The sequence below is a fragment of the Micropterus salmoides genome, unplaced genomic scaffold (assembly GCF_014851395.1).
Source record: "Micropterus salmoides isolate LMB-PRFRI ecotype aquatic unplaced genomic scaffold, ASM1485139v1 Ms_hic_scaffold_15, whole genome shotgun sequence".
NCBI lineage: Eukaryota > Metazoa > Chordata > Actinopteri > Centrarchiformes > Centrarchidae > Micropterus > Micropterus salmoides.
The window spans coordinates 22222985-22243973 of NW_024040596.1; the positions used below are offsets into that span (position 1 = coordinate 22222985).

A 20989-nucleotide genomic window follows, 5' to 3' on the forward strand; every position below is an offset into this window, starting at 1 on the left:
GGCCAACCCGTGTGTTTTACACACACATAACAGGTGTTTTCATAAAGAGTTTTACTTGGAGGTGAAAAGAAGTGAGCTTGTAAGTGTTTGTTACTTACACTAATGGAAGACGTATTCAGATCATTTACTTAACTAAAAGTATGAATAACACATTATAAAAGCCCAGCCATCAAACATTTACAAGTAGCCTACAGAGGTATGCCTTTTATCAGTAAAATCTCAACTAGGCTTCAATCAAAAGTAAAAGTAGGCTACTTATCATACAGAAGAACAGCTCCTGACAGTGTTTTATTATTAGATATTATAATATTGGATTATTACCAATGACTGTATGTTCCTTTTATGGTGGGGCTATATTTGTTTCCATTTGACAATACAGACTACAGATTGTGCCTTTAAGAAGTTAAACAAGATTTATTTTAATTTTTAATGTGATGTAAAATAACCGGTTGAAATGTATTTTTATGCTAGATCATTAAGACAGAAGTCTCAGCAAATGATCCTGCAGCGAATATGGTTAACTGAGGTATTTTCATTGGAATCAAATTATTAATAGACTGGTCAAAAATACTTTCAGCTTCCAATTGATCCCCACCAAACAAGCAACTATTCATTTTTTAGTTTTACCCCTTGGACATAATGCATAGCAATGATTTCACCTGCAATATGTATAGTCACATAGGCTACAGTAACAATACTGAACTTACAACAGTGTAAGTTCAGTATTGTTACTGTACAGTGAAATTAGAAACAAAAGTGTGATTAAATAAATAAAACATTAAAATACTGTACCATCTAGTAGCACCTTGTTCCATTTTGAATGGCACGCACTAATCTACAGTGATGAAAATACAATGCTTCCACCTAGAGGTAGGACGTTGGATTGCATAAAGTGTGTTAATGAGATGTTGAGGTTTTCAATATTTTTATTAATATAGAACAGACAAACGCCTACAGACAAAAATACACAGATTTTTTTTATGAACTTCACTTTCCCTTTCAGTTATTTGGGTTTTTCATTAATTTCTTCTGCCCTCCCTCTTTCTGGCTCCTCTCTTTTTTCTGAGTCTTCTTCAGTCTTTTCTGACCCCTCTTCAGATTCTTTCTCTCCACTTTTCTCTTCTTTCTCATCTTCAGGTACAATCTCAGCTCCATCTGCTTGCCCAGGTCTATCATCTCCTTTCTCTCTGTTTTTGTCTCCATAGTCTTCTTTTTTCTCTTCCTGATCGTCTGGGTCTTTCAGTCCACATTTATCGCCGTCCAAAATCCTTTCCATTTCCTCTTTTGTACTTTTGGTGCTCTCTCCATCTCCTTCTTTTGTCACATCATTGCCATCTTCTCTCTGTCCCTGCTCTTTTCCTTTTGCATCTGAACTCTCCTCTTCCTCTCCCTCTGCCTCTTCTCGCTCCCAATCAACCTCCCCTCCCACACCTTCACATCTTCCCTGTGCTCTTTCTCCTTCGCCCCAATCTTCTGGCAGCTGAGTCTCCAGTACTGCCACCTCCCACTCCAGCTGCTCCACCCTGCCCTGCATCTTCCGGTTGGTTGACTCTAATTCCACCATAAGTCGAGCTAGTTTTGTTTGCATGATTTCCAAGTTGCTCTCCAGCCTTTTGATCTTGGTTTCTACTTTCTCTGCCTCCCCCTCCTCTCCTTCCCGACTCTCCTCCAACATGCCCATCTTGGTGAGGATCTGTCTGCCTTTCTCCTCCAGGTGACGTTTGGCTGCAGGGAATTCAGATAGCACGTCTGTCAGGTCTTCTTTGGACAAGCTGAACACGTCAGAATAGCCGATGCTGCGAATGTTGGCAGTGCGACGATTTCCTGATTTGTTACCTAGAAAGAAAAAAAATCCATATAAAGGATATGATGTTCAATTATCCAAGGCAAATCCCCATTTCAGAATTTAAAGACACATCAGGGAACATTAGGGATTATTCTTGTTGCCGTCTTAATAGCATTCATATTCAAAACACTCAGTTTACAGAGTCTCTCAGTTTTGTGCTGCATGTTTAGAGTTTGATTCTGAACTATTAACATTTTATTAAGATTAATATTACGGATGTTAACACACTGTATCTACAGTTTGTCTTATTAAGGCTGCTCTGCATGGCTAATTTGTGCAAAATGTCGTTATTAAAAGCATTGCTCATTTGTGCTTTGCAGTAAATAATGAACGTTATTATATTATTGAGGCAATGTTTTGCTGCTTTCTGTTGAAAATAGAATAGCCAGCTGGTTTACACCGGCACATTAACAGATGTGTTTATTAGTGCAGGTCATCCAAAATAAGTGAAAATGAAAATAAATTAGATTTCATCACATCCAGTGCAGGGAGAAATTCAAGATGTGTTTAATTTCAAAACTGCATTTAATTGTTGTTGATAGCTTGAGTCAGCAAACTAACTTACTGAAGCATATCAAGCACATAGAGTTTTAATTATAGAGGCTAAAGAATGAATCCTTCTGGGACTCCACACGGAGTTTTGCAAGTAAAATTAAAAAAAAAAGCCATTCAGCACCACCATTTTTCACTACTGTGTCAAGAATTGGCCAATTTTCATCTGCATGAATTAATAAATGTCATATGAACATGTGCAAAGTACTTGAAACTTGTCTTACCTTTGATGTTCAGGATACTAATTTCCCCAAAGAAATTCCCTTCACTCAGCACAGCATACTCTGTGACCCCATCATCTGCTACAACTGCAAGTTTTCCATCTTTGATGATATACATTTCATGGCCCACATCTCCTTTCCTGCAGACGTACTCTCCTGGACTGAACACCTATAAGACAAAAACCATGAGAAACCTCTAATGCATGAGAAAGTAAACTAGGCGCAGTCACTGGGTTGAATTTGAATCTATATCACTAGAATATGCCTGTAGGTGCCATTTCAATGTTTATGTCCAGGTTTGGCCAGTAGGTGGTACTAGGGTCATGGCATAGCTAAGTGGGACTCATCTATTTAGGAGGGTAGGTGTAATTAGACACAGGTGCTGCGGCTGTATGTTTGATATTGTGACAGTGTCGATGAAGATGGAATATTGTTCCATTATGGAAAATGAAGACCTTGTGTAACAATAAATCATATCTCTCACGACAGAGAAGAAATCAGAACTTCTGTTATATTATTTCTGAACCGAACAAAGCGGCCACGGTAAGCGCATCAACTAGCCTACTTCAACCCTCTGCTTAGCCCTCAGCTGCTTTAAGCTTAGGCTTAGCGGTTACTATACCATTGAGTAGTAGGTTCAATACAGGTTGCTATGTGCACTATAAACAAAGCAGCATTTGTTAAATATAAATATACTGTCAGGTGAACTCCACAGACTCTCTTGTCCAGTCCCGAGCCTTGGTTTTCCCATGCCAATCCCATGATGTGTTAGTCCTATCAGAAGCACCTATCATAAGTACCATAACCACTTTTTCAATTAGACAAAGAAGCCCACAGTATAATCGGGACAATGGTCAGAGACAATATGCTCATAATTGTGGGAGGAATGAATCACAATTAATGCTGTGTTACCCAGACCCCTCATACCCTTCATTGTGACCACTGCATCAGTGCAGTGAGGATGCCAATGTACAAGATCCTGAAAAAATGAACCCAGCTCAACTTTTGCTGCAATGCAATGTGATGTCATGTGTCATGTGCTACTCACTGCTTTGGCCAATCAAATCTGAGCAAACAACATTCCTAGCAGATTAATCACTGCCAGAATGAGTCTGATAACCTTTCAACTTCTGGCATTATATGTAATTTTCTCTCTGATACCTGTAGCTACATGGTTACACACCCCCATCAAAGTGCAGCCCCTTGCATTTTTTTTTTTTTTTTTTTTTTTTTAACATAGTGCTTTTCCTTAAGGCACCCCCCCACCCCCTGACCTGAGGTGTTAATTTAAGCACCAGCTCCTCCAGCAGACTTTTCTCACAGTTCTGGAAGATGGTGACTTTGGAGAGTGTGGGAAGGTGAACGCTGACAGCGATCTCGGTCCTAAGGTGTATGGGCAGCTGCTGCAGGATTTCATTCTCTCGCATGATCTTCTTGTTGATGTGAAGATGCTGGTACCAGCTGTCGATACGCTGTCGAAGCTCCTTGGTAATGGAATGGCTACGCAGGTATGCCTTCACCTGAAAGATGAAAAGTAGTATTGTATTTTCTACAATACAGATTACATTAGCACCTACCCAAAGAATATTATTGACATGAAGCCATCTTCAATTCCCTTCTTTCCCATCTTACCAACTCATGGTTAGGGAAGAAGACATTATCACGGTCCCTTAGGTTTGTGATGACATTGCCAACATTGCCAACAACTGATGCAAACACCAGCACGGCAATGAGAACGTCTGCAATCATAAACAAGTACTCCTCTTCCCTTGTTGGCAAGGGAGTGTCTGCTATTGTAGTGAAAATGTCGGCTGAGAACCAGAAGCAGTAAATGTACTGACGGTGCATTGGGGCAAAGTCATCGGTGATGTTGGGGTAGACCCAAGGATCACTTCCGAAGCCAATGTAGCTGGACAGTGCAAAGTAGAGACAGGCATTCCAGTGGATCAACACAAAGATGTAGACCATGAGCTTGGAGATGCGGAAGGTGTTCGGGTAGGAGGTCCTCGTCTCCATGCGGTCCAGGGCCTCATTGAGTCGTGGCATCCGCAGAAGGCGGTTGATCCTCACCAGCGGAGTTTGGATGCCAAAGACAAAGTAGAGGAAGTCAGTGGGCAGCATGGAAGCCAGGTCCCATAAGAAATGTTTAGAGCGCAGGTAGCGCTTCTTCAGCTGAGTTAGGTCCTTAACCAGGATGCCCTGATCCAAGTAACCTAGAGAGGGAAAACCAAGGTGTAACAAAGAGTACACTTCACACAATGGTATAATTACCTACTCAAAAGCATAGGCTGGCACTAACTATAAATAATATGAAATTTCTCTGACTTGCAAGAGTTAATAATGCTTTCACATCATGAATGGAAGATAGAAATGGGACAGAATTGTGAATTGAGTTTATGAATTGTGAGCTTTTTCATCATCTGACAATTCAAGATGATTGTTTGTGGGGGGTGAAATCCTGTACATGGCCAATATGGCACAAAATCCATTGATTGTTAAATTAAATTCATTATCTTGTATCTCATCTTTCTTGCAGTACTTACTTAGGCACTATACTGATGATATTTGGAACTTTATACATACTTTTCTAACTTTTATAATGTAGTTATGTATTATAATTTGATGAAAATGAGCTATTTAGCTAACTTAATGTGCACTGTCCCTGTTAGATAAAAAAAATAGCTAAACAATGGACTAGGGTTGATGTGAGGCATACATGCCCATTAAAGTCTGGTAGTTTGTATCTCAGCCAGAAAGGTGTAAGTATAACTTGTAGCTATATTTGTTATGGTCATATTGTTCTAAAGCTGCTTTATTACCAATACTGGTTTATGTGTAGTGTTCCTCTATATTTCACATTTGTATGACGGCGTATGTGACAAATAGAAGTTCAGTTTTAAGAGTCATACTCTCAATCAAAACCAACAAAAATAAAGAAAAAAATTACCTGTGTGAACAGTGATAATCATGTCAAGAATATACATGAGGTCTGACAGATAGTCCAGTGTAAGCCACACAGGTAGGTAGCTCAATGCTATTTCATTGAAGCATGTTCTGAGAAAACATAACCAATGGATTTCAAATCAAAGATTACTGGTTATATGTTTTTTTAATATATATGTATATGATTTGATATTCATCATCTCTCAGGCATTTACCTCAAAATGATGATCAACCAGTTGTAGACAATGGGGAGGATCATGACCTGGAGCCACATGTAATAAAACTGTTCTGCCGGATCAACCAACCACTCCTTCCAACTGGTAAATGATGAAGTGAGAGGGAAATGAGATGTAGGCTAATCACTACTTTATCAGTCAGGAAAATTGTCATAGATTTTTTCCACCATAAGTCGAGCTAGTTTTATTTGCATGATTTCCAAGTTGCTCTCTAGCCTTTTGATCTTAGTTTCTACTTTCTCTGCCTCTCAGACTCTCCTCCAACATGCCCTCTATCTGAATAAGTTAAATAAAAAAGGAATTACAAATACAAGATACTTGAAATAATACATCTGAAATGTATGTTTATTCTAAAAAGGCAGTTATAAAATGCGTTGCTTAATTTGTATTGCCTATACCCTTCATGTTTTTAAGTAAATACCTCTCTGTAATTTAAATCAGGAGTCTCAGAAAAAAGCATTTGATTTTGCAGACCCCTCTTTTATATCCCATAATGCATGAATATACTGAACAAGAAGAATGCTGGAGGATACAAATGTTATGGAACAAAGAAAGCTTTCTGCAGCAGATTACAGTAGAGTGCATCAACTGGATTTTGTCAATCCTTCACCAAGACAGAAATTATGAAGTGTATTGAATACATCCATCCATCCATAGCCAATAGCTTATCCTGCGTACAGGGTCGCGGGGGTACTGAATAAATTCCTTATATAAATACAATGTCACTACTATGATAGATTTACTATGACGGAGACTGTTCTGGTGATCAAAATTTTTTTGCAAACACATCCATCCCAACCATTAATTACTCACTTAACTTTCAGCTTCAAATCCAGATTGAGGTTTCGTTTCCCTTCATCCTCGACTCCATCTTCTCCTTCCTTGTTCACTTTCTGCCCCTGTTGCCACCTGAGCAGTCTCTGCCATTGGTTGCCTCTAACGCTAACATCACCTGATTTATCCATTTTGTATAGTCTTAGACTAACATTTTTCTAAATGAAGATGTGCTCTCGATCTTGTTCCCTCCTATATGAGCGTTGCACTTTCTTTGCCAATAATTCAAACAACCTCATTGACTAGCATCAAGCAGTACTGCGTGGTTCAATTAGCAACAAACCAGGCCTACCTGAGCGCTGCCTGGTGATGCAGATCTCTATGGAAGAAAACCACAACAGATGTCATGTGTCCCCTGGGAATTCTTTCCTTTAGAAAACCAGAGGGATCTTCCTCTGCACATCCCAGAGGCTGAGACAACAAACAATGACTGCAGTATAGAGCCCAAACTACAGAGAATGTGTCACTTTCAATAAACGTACAAAGTGCACTGTATGTTCTTAGAGATGATATAGGCCCAAGTATGCCACATTAACAGAGAAAACTGAGACAACGGTGCTTTTTTAAAATTACATTTATTCATATTAGTTCTTTTTAGTTATTATTCTTACTAGTTTAAATAGGAATAATCTGGGCAAAATTAAATATTTGCAAATAGTGACTTTTGAAAGAAATTGATGTAGATACTGAATGGCAACTTTGAAAGTGAAACTGTGAAAGTAAAATTTAAAAACTTGAAATGGGAAGCTCAAATGGGACACATAAGAGTTGCCTATTATGTTGATTTCTACATTTGTAGAAATTAAAAAATAGGCAACATGAGAACCACCTCCCTTCTGTATTACTAAAAGCATTTTACTTGTACATCAAAATCCAAAACCACAATCCTCCTCATTAGCCTAAAAGGACTAACGTTAGTTTGCATCCCTAATTTGCTTTAACGTTACTAACCTCAGCTCCTCCGTGGTCAACTCCCTCCTCTCTTTTTAATTTAACTATGAAGATGTACAGTAGAGGACAGAGCTGTAACCTGACAACTTAATGCTGATCTTATCCTCCACTAACTTACATACGCTCATCATTTGAAGAACGAGTAGAGGAAGACAGCCATGCGTTGAGTGTTACCGTAGTTTAGTGATCACACACAAAACGATTGTGTCAAATTTTAATAGAGGAGCTCATTGATTAAGCAGCGACAGTAGGCTTCAAATACGTTGCTAGAGACTGGTTTTAAGACCTCCCCATAGCTGAAGAGTAAATCTGTTTTATATCTGTGGTACAATCCAAAAGAGACTTGCGGCAATAACACAAAAGCTGCCTGTTAATCTTTGTAGCCGTAATCAGGGTTCTTGGACCATTTCAAATTTAATGCTTTTTAAGACCTTTTAAGACCTCAACAAATATAAATTTAAGACTTCTAATTTTGAAACAATTTCTTTGACAGAAGAGAGACGCACGTTTGATCTCTTAATGAACAATGCAATGCCATATTTGGCAGTTTTTCCATCACAGGTGAATGACTTTGCATATTCCGAATCGGGGAACAGAGGCTGTTTACACCTGGCATTAAAATGTATTTTGGGTGATCAGATTGTGATCGGGTAGCACTTGACCACATGAGTAGTCTTGTGTGACTCCGTTCTTAAGCCACTTAATGTTGTTTTTAACTCTGTGTAGATGTGTTCCAAGGTGTCCTTTTAAAAATCATTGTGTAAAGTATGCATCACTAAATTGGCTTCAGCTTAATTCAAGGAGACTTTCACTGGTTTCCATTTTCAAATGTGCCTACTTCGATTGTCCTCCATATCTGAAAGAACTCTTGGTTCCTTGCAGTTCTATGTATCCACTTAGAGATATGCAATATCTTGTCTTTACTGTACCAGGAGTCTTTTCCGTTGTTGGACGTAAAGCTTTTCATTATAAAGCTACTTGTGATTGGAACAATCTCCCTCTTTCCTTGAGATCCATCTCATCTTTTCGCAGATTTAGGTTATTTCAATATCTTAACAATGTGTGTGCATGTTACTGATGCTGGACTAAACAGTATTGCTTGTAATAGTATTTTGCTTCATGTAATGGTTTAATTGATTTACCTCCTATGGATTCAACCTCTGTCTTCTTATGATACCTTTTTGCATTGAATCTCTTATGTATTATGGGTTCCAATTGTGTAATGAGGTAAATGAGATGTACTTATTGAGCTAGCGATAACATGTCTGAGCTATAATCAGTCTTCGGTCTGGGGTGAGGGTGTAAGCTGCCTAGTAACAATTGTTTTGAGCATTTGTTTTATGTTTGTTTTTCCTGTTGTATAATGTGTGTATTTGGACCATCTTGAAAACGAGATGCTGCATCTCAAGGGGCTATCCATCAATAAATTGAATGAAGCCATTGGAAGACCCTAAGCAGTAGCCTGACGTGCACCTCCTACTCAGGCTAGAAGGAGCACGTACTGGTACACCGGCATCCTCTGCCTTGAAAATCTGCATCTTTCCACTGCAGAGGTTCTTTCTACAACATGGAGTATATTAGTATAATGTTATAACATTAGATATATATATATATCTAATAGTATACTGCTAGTATGTTAATACATTATTTAATTTACTATATTTTCTGTTGTCATTTTATGTTAATAGTGTACTATATAGCTCACCACTAGCATAAGATTAATTCCAGTTGGACAAAACAGCAGTCTGTTGTCATTAAATGCTTGTGCAAGAAAGATGGCCCACTTAATTTATTAATGCTACCATCTCATCAATAATCAGAACCATTCATGCAGGAGGAGTTCAATATTTTAAAGTTTACTGTAGCACGTCAAACCATATTTATGTCCCGCCCCATCCAGGCTGTGATTGGTCAGTTGACGAAAAGTGAATTGAGCACATCGATTTTATGAAAAGTTGAACACGTTTCAACAAAAAGCACTTGATATAGTGAAACCCACAACTTCCTTATCTTCTCCCTAGTGTCTTCTGTCTCACCACTCCAGCTGTTGACATCCGTCTTTGTTTTTATAACAAGCTGGCTTTTCCCCCTCTCATTTGACTGCAGGGTACCCCCAGGAGTAAACTCAAAGTTAAATTTAAGACTTTTTAAGACCTTTCTAATACCACCTAGGATGAAATTTAATATCAACTTCACTGCCGTTTAATGAAAAATCTGTATTAATTTTAAGCCCGAGAAAATTTACGTAGTTAAATGCAAAACATATACATAATATATTCATATTTAACACACTATAGCTTGGGGTGTGTTCGTACTTTGATAAGATAAAATGAGTCAAGGACGTCACTTTGTGTTAAAAAGTGGTGGGGACATAAGGGTTCAGATTAGGGGTGTGACGATACACTGAGCTCACATGCACAATTCACAATATTGGGTTCACGAGAACAAGACAAGATGATATTTTAACACTATTTGATGAAATATTCAATGTTGAAATATATTTCAATTGGAGTCTGGGGGTCCCCTAGTAATTTTTGAGCACTAAACACTTAATTTCCTGCTTTCTGGAGACATTTTCTGCACCAGTTTATGGTAGAATTGTCTTTATTTAAATAAAGTGATTCAGATTTTTTTTTTAACATATTTAACACACGCTTTAAAAAACAACAAAAAAAAGTGATGGAGACATGTCCCCAGTATCTACAGTGTAAATGACAACTATGTAATGAATACAATATTTGTGCACTAAGAACTCTTAAGGGGTGAAATCAAAAATACAAACAAAGTGTGGTATGAGTTGTTGCAATTAGTTACACCTTGGCTAGATATGGTAATGTAATATTATATGCCAATTGCTTCAGTGATTATTCATCCTGTTCTGTTTTCTAAAGCATCTAAAGGCTGCTTGAAATATAGCATTATATGGTATTGGCTTGAAAGCAGCAGGGATAAGGAGTTGGCCTCCGGTTTGTTTTTCCCTCCTTCCCGTGATATATCTGGGTGATGTAAGTTTAATGTGCATTAAGTTTGATGTTTCCATTCATAACGTTAGCCTACAACAGTTTCTCCGTTGCTGTTGTATCATTCACTGACCAGAAACCTGCAGCGGGTCTTCCAGCTCTGCTGTTCCATTAGCGCTCGCCACAGTGTGACTGGCTCGCACGCCGATCAGCTTATTGTGCTAACCTCAACGACACTGCCCTCAGCCTCATCCGCCAACTTGTACTTATCTCTGGCTTTCTGAATTTAGACACTTGCCCATTCTGAGTCGTCGAGCTAACGTTAGTAGCACGTCAGACGTTTTCTTTTCTAACAACGGACTGATTCGTGCAGAGCTGGATGCCAGAGCTTGTGCACCGCGAACACTTCACAGTTCAGAGCGTAAAGCTAAACAGTGACATAAACGGGGGGTTGGTTACTCGCACATCTTTTTTCCTGTTGGCACGTATTGATTTTTAGGGGCATATGCGAGCAGAATGGTTGTACTGTAGAGCCCTGGAAACGCAGATTCAGGTTGTCCTTACACAGAGGCCCAGGTGGAGGTGGGGTTACGTACCTGCTGGAGGCGCTCGCCTCCTCATTGTTGGGCAGTGCTGCTACTTTCTGGGAGTGAGGCGAGGAGGCCAGAGCCTTACGGCAGGACTTTGGAGGCTTGGTCTGGGAGTCTTCCTCCTGCAGGAGGAGAAAGTGATATCAGCCACCGCAGTGATTTCACCCGTTACTGTGTATGAGTTCGTGCCTCCCTCATCTTGTGGATCTCGTCACAGTTGGCCTTAACATGCTGCAGAGCCTGAAGGATCGGGGGCTGAGTGAAGACTGGCAGAGACAGACACAATCAGTTATCAATCCCTCCTGAAGCGATCAATAAGCCTGTGTGTGTACTGACAGCTGTTCTTGGTGTTGCTCAGCCTCAGGTTGAGGACAGAGACACAACCTTAAGTCTGTGTCGTGCAGAAGTAACGCAACAGAAGAGAATATTGTGTACATGTAAATATATAAACTGGCAACATAAAAATATACAACAACAAAGAACAACAATCAAGAACAAATATGTGCGACATGCCAGGTCTGTGCCTGACACAAGATGAAACAGTATTTACATGTACATGCAAACTGTTTTTGTGCGAGAGGTTTTGGTCCTGATGGACTGCAGCCTCCTGCCAGAGAGGACAGTCTGAAATAGTTTGTGTCGGGGGTGGGAAGGGTCAGCTGCAATCTTTCCTGCTCGCCTCAGAGTCCTCAAGGCGTACAGGTCCTGGAGAGAAGGAAGATTGCAGCCAATCACCTTCTCTGCAGAGCGAATGATACGCTGCAGCCTGCCCTTGTCCCTGGCAGTGGCAGCAGCGTACCAGATGGTGATGGAGGAGGTGCGGATGGACTCAATGATGGCGGTGTAGAAGTGCACCATCATTGTCTTTGGCAGGCTGAACTTCTTCAGCTGCTACAGGAAGTACATCCTCTGCTGGGCCTTTTTGATGATGAAGGTGATGTTCAGCTTCCACTTGAGGTTCTGGGAGATGATGGTGCCCAGGAAGCGGAAGGAGTCCACAGTGGTGACTGGGGAGTCACACAGGATGATGGGGGAGGGTGGGGCTGGGCTCTTTCTGAAGTCCATGACCATCTCGACTCTCTTCACAGCGTTGAGCTCCAGACTGTTCTGGCTGCACCAGGTCACCAGATGGTCGATCTCCCACCTGTAGGCAGACTCATCCCCACCAGAGATGAGCCCAATTAGGGTGGTGTCATCCGCAAACTTCAGAAGCTTGAAAGACTGGTGACTGGAGGTGCAGCTGTTGGTGTACAGGGAGAAGAGAAGGGGGGAAAGAACGCAGCCTTGAGGGGATCCGGTGCTGATGGTCCTGGAATCAGAGAGATGTTTTCCCAGCTTCACTTGCTGCTTCCTGTCCGTCAGGAAGTCAGTGATCCGCCTGCAGGTGGAGTCAGGCACGTCAGCTGAGAGAGCTTCTCCTGCAGCAGGGCCGGGATGATGGTGTTGAAAGCAGAGCTGAAATCCACAAACAGGATCCAGGTGTAGGTTATTGGGGAGTCCAGGTGCTAGAGGATGTAGTGAAGGCCCATGTTTACTGCATCATCTACAGACCTGTTGGCTCTGTAGGCGAACTGCAGGGGGTCCAGGGTGTCTTCTAAAGACTTATTTGTTTTCTTGTAATTGTCCACGGGGTCACTGTATTACCTATATAAAATATAAAATCTTGATAATGCACACCAAGATGATTTTCATATGTTTACAAAAGGTATTTGCTGTTATGTTTTTATGCAAATAAAATGGCAATTGTATTTGTAGTTTAATATAAAACTTGTTGAAATGGTTTCAGTGTGTGTATCAGTACATTTTAATATTTTATGGCATGTTTTTACAATACTGTTATAATACTAATAACCATGATAATTTTGGTCACTATAATCGTGATATGAAATTTTCATACCGTTTCATCCCGATGAATCACTGAGATGGACAATGACATTGACAGGCTACATAATTAACAAGCTGGGATGTGGTGCACCTGCTGCCGTGAAAAAGGATCACAGGTGGAAATATCCAGAAAAATGAGTTCTGTGTCTTTTCTGCAACTTTATAAAACATAACCTACTGCTTATGGAGAAACTCAGGGGAGCAGACAGGGAGAAGGAATTCGAGTGAGTTGAATATTTTCATGATGTTGCATGATGCATGAAGCCTATCAGCGTTGAGATTGTTTGTACGTCACCAACGGTTTCACAGCATTGTGGAGAGGGCCAGGCAGAGCGTACAACTGAAAATCTGCTGGCCGGCTGAGAGCTGTTAAACTTGTGGGAGAGGAGCAGCTTTTGGACAAATAAACGCCCGTAGTCTGACTGGATTATGCTCAGCTCTGTTGGACTACTACTTCATATTTATATAAAAACCAGACAAAACTGGACTACCTGGTGAGTTCAGAACACAAATTTATGTAACTTTATTCGAGCTATCGTTGTACTTTACTGTGACCAAGTTAGCATAGCCCTGATCGATCTGAACTCCATTCAGAAGACAAACATTTTAGAAGTTGTTGTCCTGCCGTCTTGCTGACAGACCTGACAAAGCATGAATTCATATGTTTAACAAATCTGCATCATATTGTAGTTATTGCTATTTAGTCACAGCAAAATGTTTACAGATGTAGTAATGGCGAGTTGTGTTTATTCGCGTTATCAACGCGAACATAAAACCCCGCGTTTGGTCTGAATGCTGCATAAGAGACATGCCTTTGGTGTGAGAGACCTGCATTCAATTTCAACTGTGACATCAATTAATGTGTCTCTGAGCAAGACATTTAACTCCTAGTTGTTCCAGAGGCGTGCCACCTTTAACATATATAGTACTTGTAAGTCACTTTGGAATCTTTAATAATTTAGCCCTGGGGCTCATTTAATACTCATTCCTAAATAATTTTTACATTTACTCATTTGGTAGATGCTTTTATCCAAAGCAACTTACATTTCAGTAACATACAAGCATTAACAAAGCAAGATTAATTTAACTAACGTTAACTTACCTAACATGACTACCAAACACACTTTTGAAAGGGCTGTGAAAGTAAATCAGTAAGGTAACACTACTTACTAGTTACTTACTCATGCGACACTCATTTCCGACGTCCTTGTAGGAATGCCCGCTAATTTTTTGCCAGGGAAATCTACAGTACATCAAGCTAAAGTTAGCTTGTTTAATCTTAGCCAAGTCCTCACACGTGGACTCCAAATATTACAACAAAATTACTCTTCCACGATGACAATGTTAACGTTAACTCTTGCCAACACGGTCTAGTTTGACATTAACTAGTAAGTTACTTAACGTTAGCTTCTCAATTGAGTGGCACATTTAAGCTAGTCATCAACTCGGGTCACGTTAGCCCTTCGGGATTCTGTTTAAAGATAAAACCAGCCAGCTGGAGTTACATCAATACCAAGTTATTCTACAACACTGCTTCTGTTAAAATACAAAACAATGGTTTAATAAGGTGGAGAGACTTACCCTAGGGATGGGACGCTGGATACTGACGTTTCAAATAGTGATGTGCGGTTCGATCCTAAAGTATCGATATTTCTGATACCAACGTTTCATGCACTAGGATCGATACTCATATAATAGGATCAATATCTAAACTCAGCAATTTGGAGTGAGTGTGTGTTTTATCATAAGTATCTTACTATCACAAGGATGGTCTAATTATACTCGGTTGATAGGAACTACTTTTCCTTTCGCCTGTCAAAGTCATGCTTGCACTACGGCTCTGTGATGGAGCTTCTTTGAAGTGAGCTGCTGCAGCCCTTTACATTTCCCGCCACTGAATACTGACTCTGGCTGACTGTAAAAGCAGTCACGCCTGGCTGTATTTTAGCTGTGAAGGTAATAATGTTGCTCTGTGTGATGTGTGTGCAAAGACAGTGAAATACTTTGGCAACACTGCAAACTTCGCTAAACATCTGAGATTAAGTCAAAATAATAGGATGATGTTATGAAGCGGCGGCAGTTCTGAGCAGGATATTTTTTTTTTTAGTTTGATGTCTTGTCGTTATGCAGCTATTATTTTGAATTGGTAATGCTACAGCCTACTCCTTATTTCTCTAATAAATATAGAAACGGGAGGAGGGAGGTCACATTAAACTAGAAATAAAATATGTAAAATGTATTGGTATCGGTATCAGCAATACCAGCCTGCGTATTACTTGGTATTGGATCGGATAGGAATTAAGTGGTATCGCACATCACTAGTTTCGAAACACTGCTCCAAAGCGTGGTTCAAAACGTCAATGTCACGTGACCGTAGTGAAGCGAGGCTTCGGTGCGTTTCACCCCTGTTTCGACAGGTGGCACACCTGCCGCCTCTACGCTTGATTCACAGTCTTTGGAACAAACCACACATCAGCCACTAACTCTCAGAAGGCTTAAATTTGACATGTTGTTTTGGTCCCAAGGACACACGATCCTTTGATTTATTGTAGTATATCCGCACCTGTAGGCCTGTGATGGCAAAAAAATACTTCTTTGCCAGCAACAAATGTTCCATGATGTGACCAAATTTTTCGAAGGCTGGGGATGTCACTTATGAAAAAAACAGACTCAGCCCCAAAACAGCTGAATATTTCTGAATAAAATTCTTGACATATAACAAATGTGAGACATTGTTCCCCTTTTCTTTTATCATTCTTGACTCAGTTACGGATTTTTAATCCATTACACCTCATTACTGCCAGCGCTCATTATTTATTATTACACTAGGGCCTATATCTTTCCTGCTATTAATTAATAATTATTAACACAGGTGTAAGCTACTGTATCATACTGTAGATATCCACATTTATTATCATTTATCATTATATTCTTGGATTTGTATACTTTATTAAATTCTCTACCTATTATTTCTATTCCTTTTATGCCTTGCATGTCTAAAGTAGGCCTATTCCGATTCTGAAAATGAATAGGTTGTCTCTATGGGGTAGTGGTTAAGACATATGCCTAGATGTGAGAGACCTGGGTTCGATTTCCCCTGGGATACATGTGTCCCTGAGCAAGAAACTTAACCCCTAGTTGCTCCAGGGGGGCGACTTCTGACATAGCCATTGTGATTCGCTTTTGAGAAAAGCCTCAGCTAAATGTGTGATTACTTAGGAAACAACACACAGATGTATTTTATTTAAACACACTTTTAATGCAATCCCCATCTGCTGTCTCTGACAATCTGAAAGCGTTTGTTTGTTGTATGGTGATTTCGCCAAAATCGTGTTGGTCATGTATTGAAGACGTTTAGAATTGTAAGAGCGGGTCATTCATTGTTTCAATGAAACCCCTACCAAGATGTGTCGATATCAAAAGTGACCAGTAGGTGTCACTACATTCCATGTGACCAATGATGTCCGAGCGTCGTACGTCATGAGATTTTGGCGCCAAATGATGCTGAATTATGAAGGGGGCGTGGTGTGAGCGAGGACGCAACTGGAGGACCTTGACGTCACCATTGGATCCAGGCTGAATTCAGTGGACAAAACCTAGCAAAACATATATTTTTAAACAGAAACGGTGGTGCCTCGAACATACAGTTGTTTATGCAAGCGCACTGATTTTTACTTCATTTTTAACCACAGCTATGTTTACAAATGTGTTGCAGCTGATTGGGTAAAACCTCTGACTCTCCCACCAAACGTGAAGCCCCTCGCCAAAAGTTGCACAATGTTGAAAAACTGTTAATTATTAACTAATTTACAAAGTTCGAGAGAACCCAGCTTTCTTTGCAGCACTGTGAAAGTGTTTTTTCTGTTCTGTGACTTTATTTTATAACCATACACTGGGATGACCAGAGGCAGTATGTGGAGTCAGTTTGCTGCATTCCTGTTATGCTAACGTTAGCTATCGTACGCTAACGTAACTTATCACCAGTAGCTGAAACCTTTCCAGACAGTCGTCAACACTTACGAATTTTCATCTTGGGCTGCTCCTTGTTACATGCGCTTTGGTCTGGTAAGTGAAAAGGTTCTGTTTTCGGGCGCAGTAATGTTACCAGAAAGACTAACGGTAACTTTAACTTGAAGTTAGCTGGCTAACACAATGAGGTAACGTTAATTTTCACTTTGTGCTGAACTCCTGTTACTTAGTTAACGTTACTTTAGTCCTATAACGTTACTGTGGAGACAGTCATGTTATGCCTTCATATAAGTTAACAAGCAGTCTCTGAACGCAGATTTTCAAGTCAGATCAGTTGTAATTATTATGTTTGTATGTATGTAAGTATTTAATATGTTTATATTTAACTTATATGTGTTGTAATCTGTTTTAATAGATCTGTCCTCTTAAGTGTACCTGAGTACTGAGTAGTGTTGCCAACTTTGTCACTATGAAATCAGGGACAAAAGGTGGCACTTCTGTAGCAGTGCAGGTATGGTTTTGTGTGAATATACAGTGTATTTGTCATAATGATAGCTACTCTCAATTAATTATTTGGTTGCTTTAATAATAGTTATTTACAGCTGGTACATTAAGCACAGCCCTTTAATTAAACCACTAGTCTACCTGTTACCTTTACTATTTGTCTAATACTAAACACTTGTGACTCTTGCACTATAGGTTTAGAGAAGGTTATCCCCTTCATGTACATATGACACACTAAAAAGAACATATCTACTTAATGTGTTTTATTTCCAGTTCATGCTTTTTCAGGCAGTTCATCAGATCTTGACCAATACCATTTGCAGTTTCATCACTGTCTTCATAAAAGTCAAGTAACTCGCACTCCATCAGACACAGAAAAACCTGCGTTAGGGGGCGGACAGACTGTGATTCTTACTGCTGAATCATTAATATCTGCAAGCAAGTAGGCCTGGGGCTGACTGTAAAAGTATCAGAAATGTTTGTCTTAGAATTATTATCATCAGCTGCGGTTGTGTTTGCGACCTGACCTTAATTTCCCGCTTTCCCGTAGTTCGCACCCTGAGCGTAGTAGTCATAAAACGGGACAAGAGAGGTCACGTATGGGACAACTAAATTAGGCCCAATATAAGGGACATCCCGGCTAATAACGGGACAGTTGGCAACTCTAGCGCTGAGTTTCCTCGAGCTTCAAAGACATTGTTCATTTTGGCAGATGTAGATGGTCTGATGAACTGTATTGCGTTATAAACAGCTGAGTCCCTTTTATTTAGCATGGCATCACTAATATAAATGGGATAGACAAAATATCAGAAACTCCGGTCCATGTGATCCAAAACGGTACAGTTGCAACAAAAACTGAACATTATCATTTTTATGAAGGGAGGATTTATTGCAGAAATGTTGGATTAGACTGCATTAAATTTAGCTAGATGTACCAAATAAACTGGTAACTAAGCCTAAGACTAAATACATTTTCACAACAATAAACTCTGCCCATATCACATGTTTGTGAGAAGTGTTTAGCCTACATGACCTTTATTTTGTAAACTAATCAAACGTTGGTGTTCATATATTGTGTCCCCATTAATTTCATAATGCCCATAATCACCTAATTTACGAAAGCAGCTCTGATATTGGTGAGTCAGAAAAATTATAAAATATTATCGATTTGCATATTTCTGTGTCAATTGCTGGCTTGCTAATCAGACATACTGAGAATATAAAAAAATACTACATTGCTAGAACTGGAGTCAGCAACATTTCACAGTGGATGACATTTTAACATGAAAGAAGATATTTTAGCCCTGACTTGAGAGGTAGGGGGGATATTGTACTGTTTTAGAAAAGTGCATTAGTCCAACTGTAACTGTGAAATTTTATAATGAATATGTATATTTAGCAATTTAAAATTCTGATTTCTTTCAGAAATGATTGGCAGTGATCAAAAGCTGAGAAAACTGTAGATCAATTACAGCATTAAGTGTAAACATTTTTCACTGTAGGCTCTGTTAAAGGCTGTTATAAACCTATGATGAGAGGGTTGAATGACTCCTTTATGCAGGGCTCGACAGCAATGAGGGCCCGATGGCCCGGGGCCAGTAAAAAGTAACGTCGGGACAGTTGAACTATAGCAACTCAAAAAACAGCCTATTTAAAAAATAATAAGAATTAGAAACTCTACATCCTGCAGTTGTTTTGCAGCTCTTGGCGCGCACCATTGTCCAATCCAGAGTTGTAGTTACGTGAGTGGTTGTCAAATGTTATTTCTCTAATCTCAATCATGCTGCAACCTCTGGGTCTGAAAGTGAAACCATGCAGACGGAACTTAAACCTGCATTCTCTCTAACGGCCAGCAGGGGGCGAGTCGGCTGGTTGCATAAAGAAGTCCTGTTCCATTAGAAATAATGGTTAAATGTTGCTATTTCTCAACCGAATTCTTACCTCAATAAACACTTTCATAACGAGTTTATGGTCTCAGTCGTTAGTTTCAAGTATTCTTCAACACAGCGTGATTCTCGTTTAGTAAATGTTGGTGTAGCTGTCGCAGTAAAAGGTACTTGTTTACTGTGTCATGTGTTCAGAATTATGTTTTTTGAGTGTAATTTGGTTTCTCTTGAGTAATAGTGACACCTACTGTTTAACTTGTGAATTACACCAAATGAAGCGCATGCTGGGCTCACATGATCAATTAAGTATAATTGATTGTTAAGCTTCGATCAGAAGCAAAAAGGGAAGAAAAGAGAGTTTCAGAAGGCTGTGCTGCGACATTGGAAAATTGTAACGGCTCCTAAATGTCTGTGCAGAAGGCGCACATGGCATGTTCTTATTTTATTTTGAACTGATGATATTTTGTGATTATATTTCATACTGAAAGTGATTGTGTTTGTGATTATATTATTTCAGTTTTTCACGGTGTTTGCTGGTCAAAAGAAGATTATTTGTGAAAAGGAAAAAATAAATACTGGTCAAACATCAGTTGGAGCGTGGCTTATCTGTAGCAGAAGAAAAGCTTGGGAGCAGTTATAGTTGGTCCTATTTAGGGAAAAATACCTTGTGATTGACATGTCGCTACCATGGCGACCTGTCAATCAGGAGAGAGCCGACTGGTGTCCGCTGCTCTGTGTCCACTTTCTTTATTAAATGGCTGTCAGCAGGAGTGAGAGCACGTCATGTTTGAGTCTGTGTGTTTGTTTTAAAAGTAAATTGTTTTGTTAACCTTTTTATTTTTTTTATAATTTTAACTGTGATTACATTTTAGTTTAGTTTTTTTATATCCAGGATGTATTTAATAACAGATTAAACATGTTATCATAATAACATAACTTAAGTCTTTGGTTTTGTTGTAACACTGATAAATAACTTTTGGAGGGAGGGCCAGTAAAAACTGTCTTCGGGCCAGTAAGTTTCCAACCCACTGGCCCGGTGGGGCCAGTTGCAAAACAGTTTAAGGTTGAGCCCTGTTTATATAAACTATTTAGTACCTGACTGAAATTCTGTCTCAAACTTGGTCAGACCAAAAATGGCACTGTTGAGAGAAAACACAAGGGTCTGTGTTGGTGTTTGTTGCTTCATATAGAAGCTAAATGATGAAATATTATACAATTAGTCTAATTTAAAATATATTTGATTGGCTTACTCAATTCCTAGCCACATAATCTTTCATTTTGATACAGCAAACCTAAGTTAGGTTAAAGAAATTTGCAGGATGACCCTGCATTTTCTTTTCTTGTCAATGCAGTGGTCCATGTCCATTTCTCAGGTAAAAACTGTATTCTTTTTGCCATATAGTCAGCCATCCTGCTTAAAACAAGGAATTGATGCATTGTTTTTCAGTCAAGGCCCAAGTTGGAAACCATTAATCTGCATACATTTATGTGTTTGCAGGTGTTTGCTGAGTTCATCACTTTACAAATGTTGAACCTATGCAACCAATTCTACTGCGAGCTTGAGAGATACACATCACAACTGATTGCCCTGTACAGGCAGAAGGCCAAGAGAG

The 20989-nt window shown here is 39.5% G+C and overlaps 1 protein-coding gene across 1 annotated transcript; it reads right to left on the reverse strand.

Moving 5' to 3' along the window:
* Positions 1–935: 935 nt before the first annotated feature.
* On the reverse strand, positions 936–14126 carry cnga4 (cyclic nucleotide gated channel subunit alpha 4). The gene is made up of 9 exons (XM_038719913.1): positions 14120–14126; positions 11323–11399; positions 11140–11255; positions 5778–5879; positions 5567–5673; positions 4252–4832; positions 3894–4139; positions 2623–2788; positions 936–1836 (listed from the first exon to the last, which is right to left on the reverse strand). Exons 1-9 carry the CDS (start codon positions 14124–14126, stop codon positions 1004–1006), a joined length of 2235 nt encoding a protein of 744 aa, XP_038575841.1. The 3' UTR covers positions 936–1003.
* Between the last annotated feature and the right edge of the window lie 6863 nt (positions 14127–20989).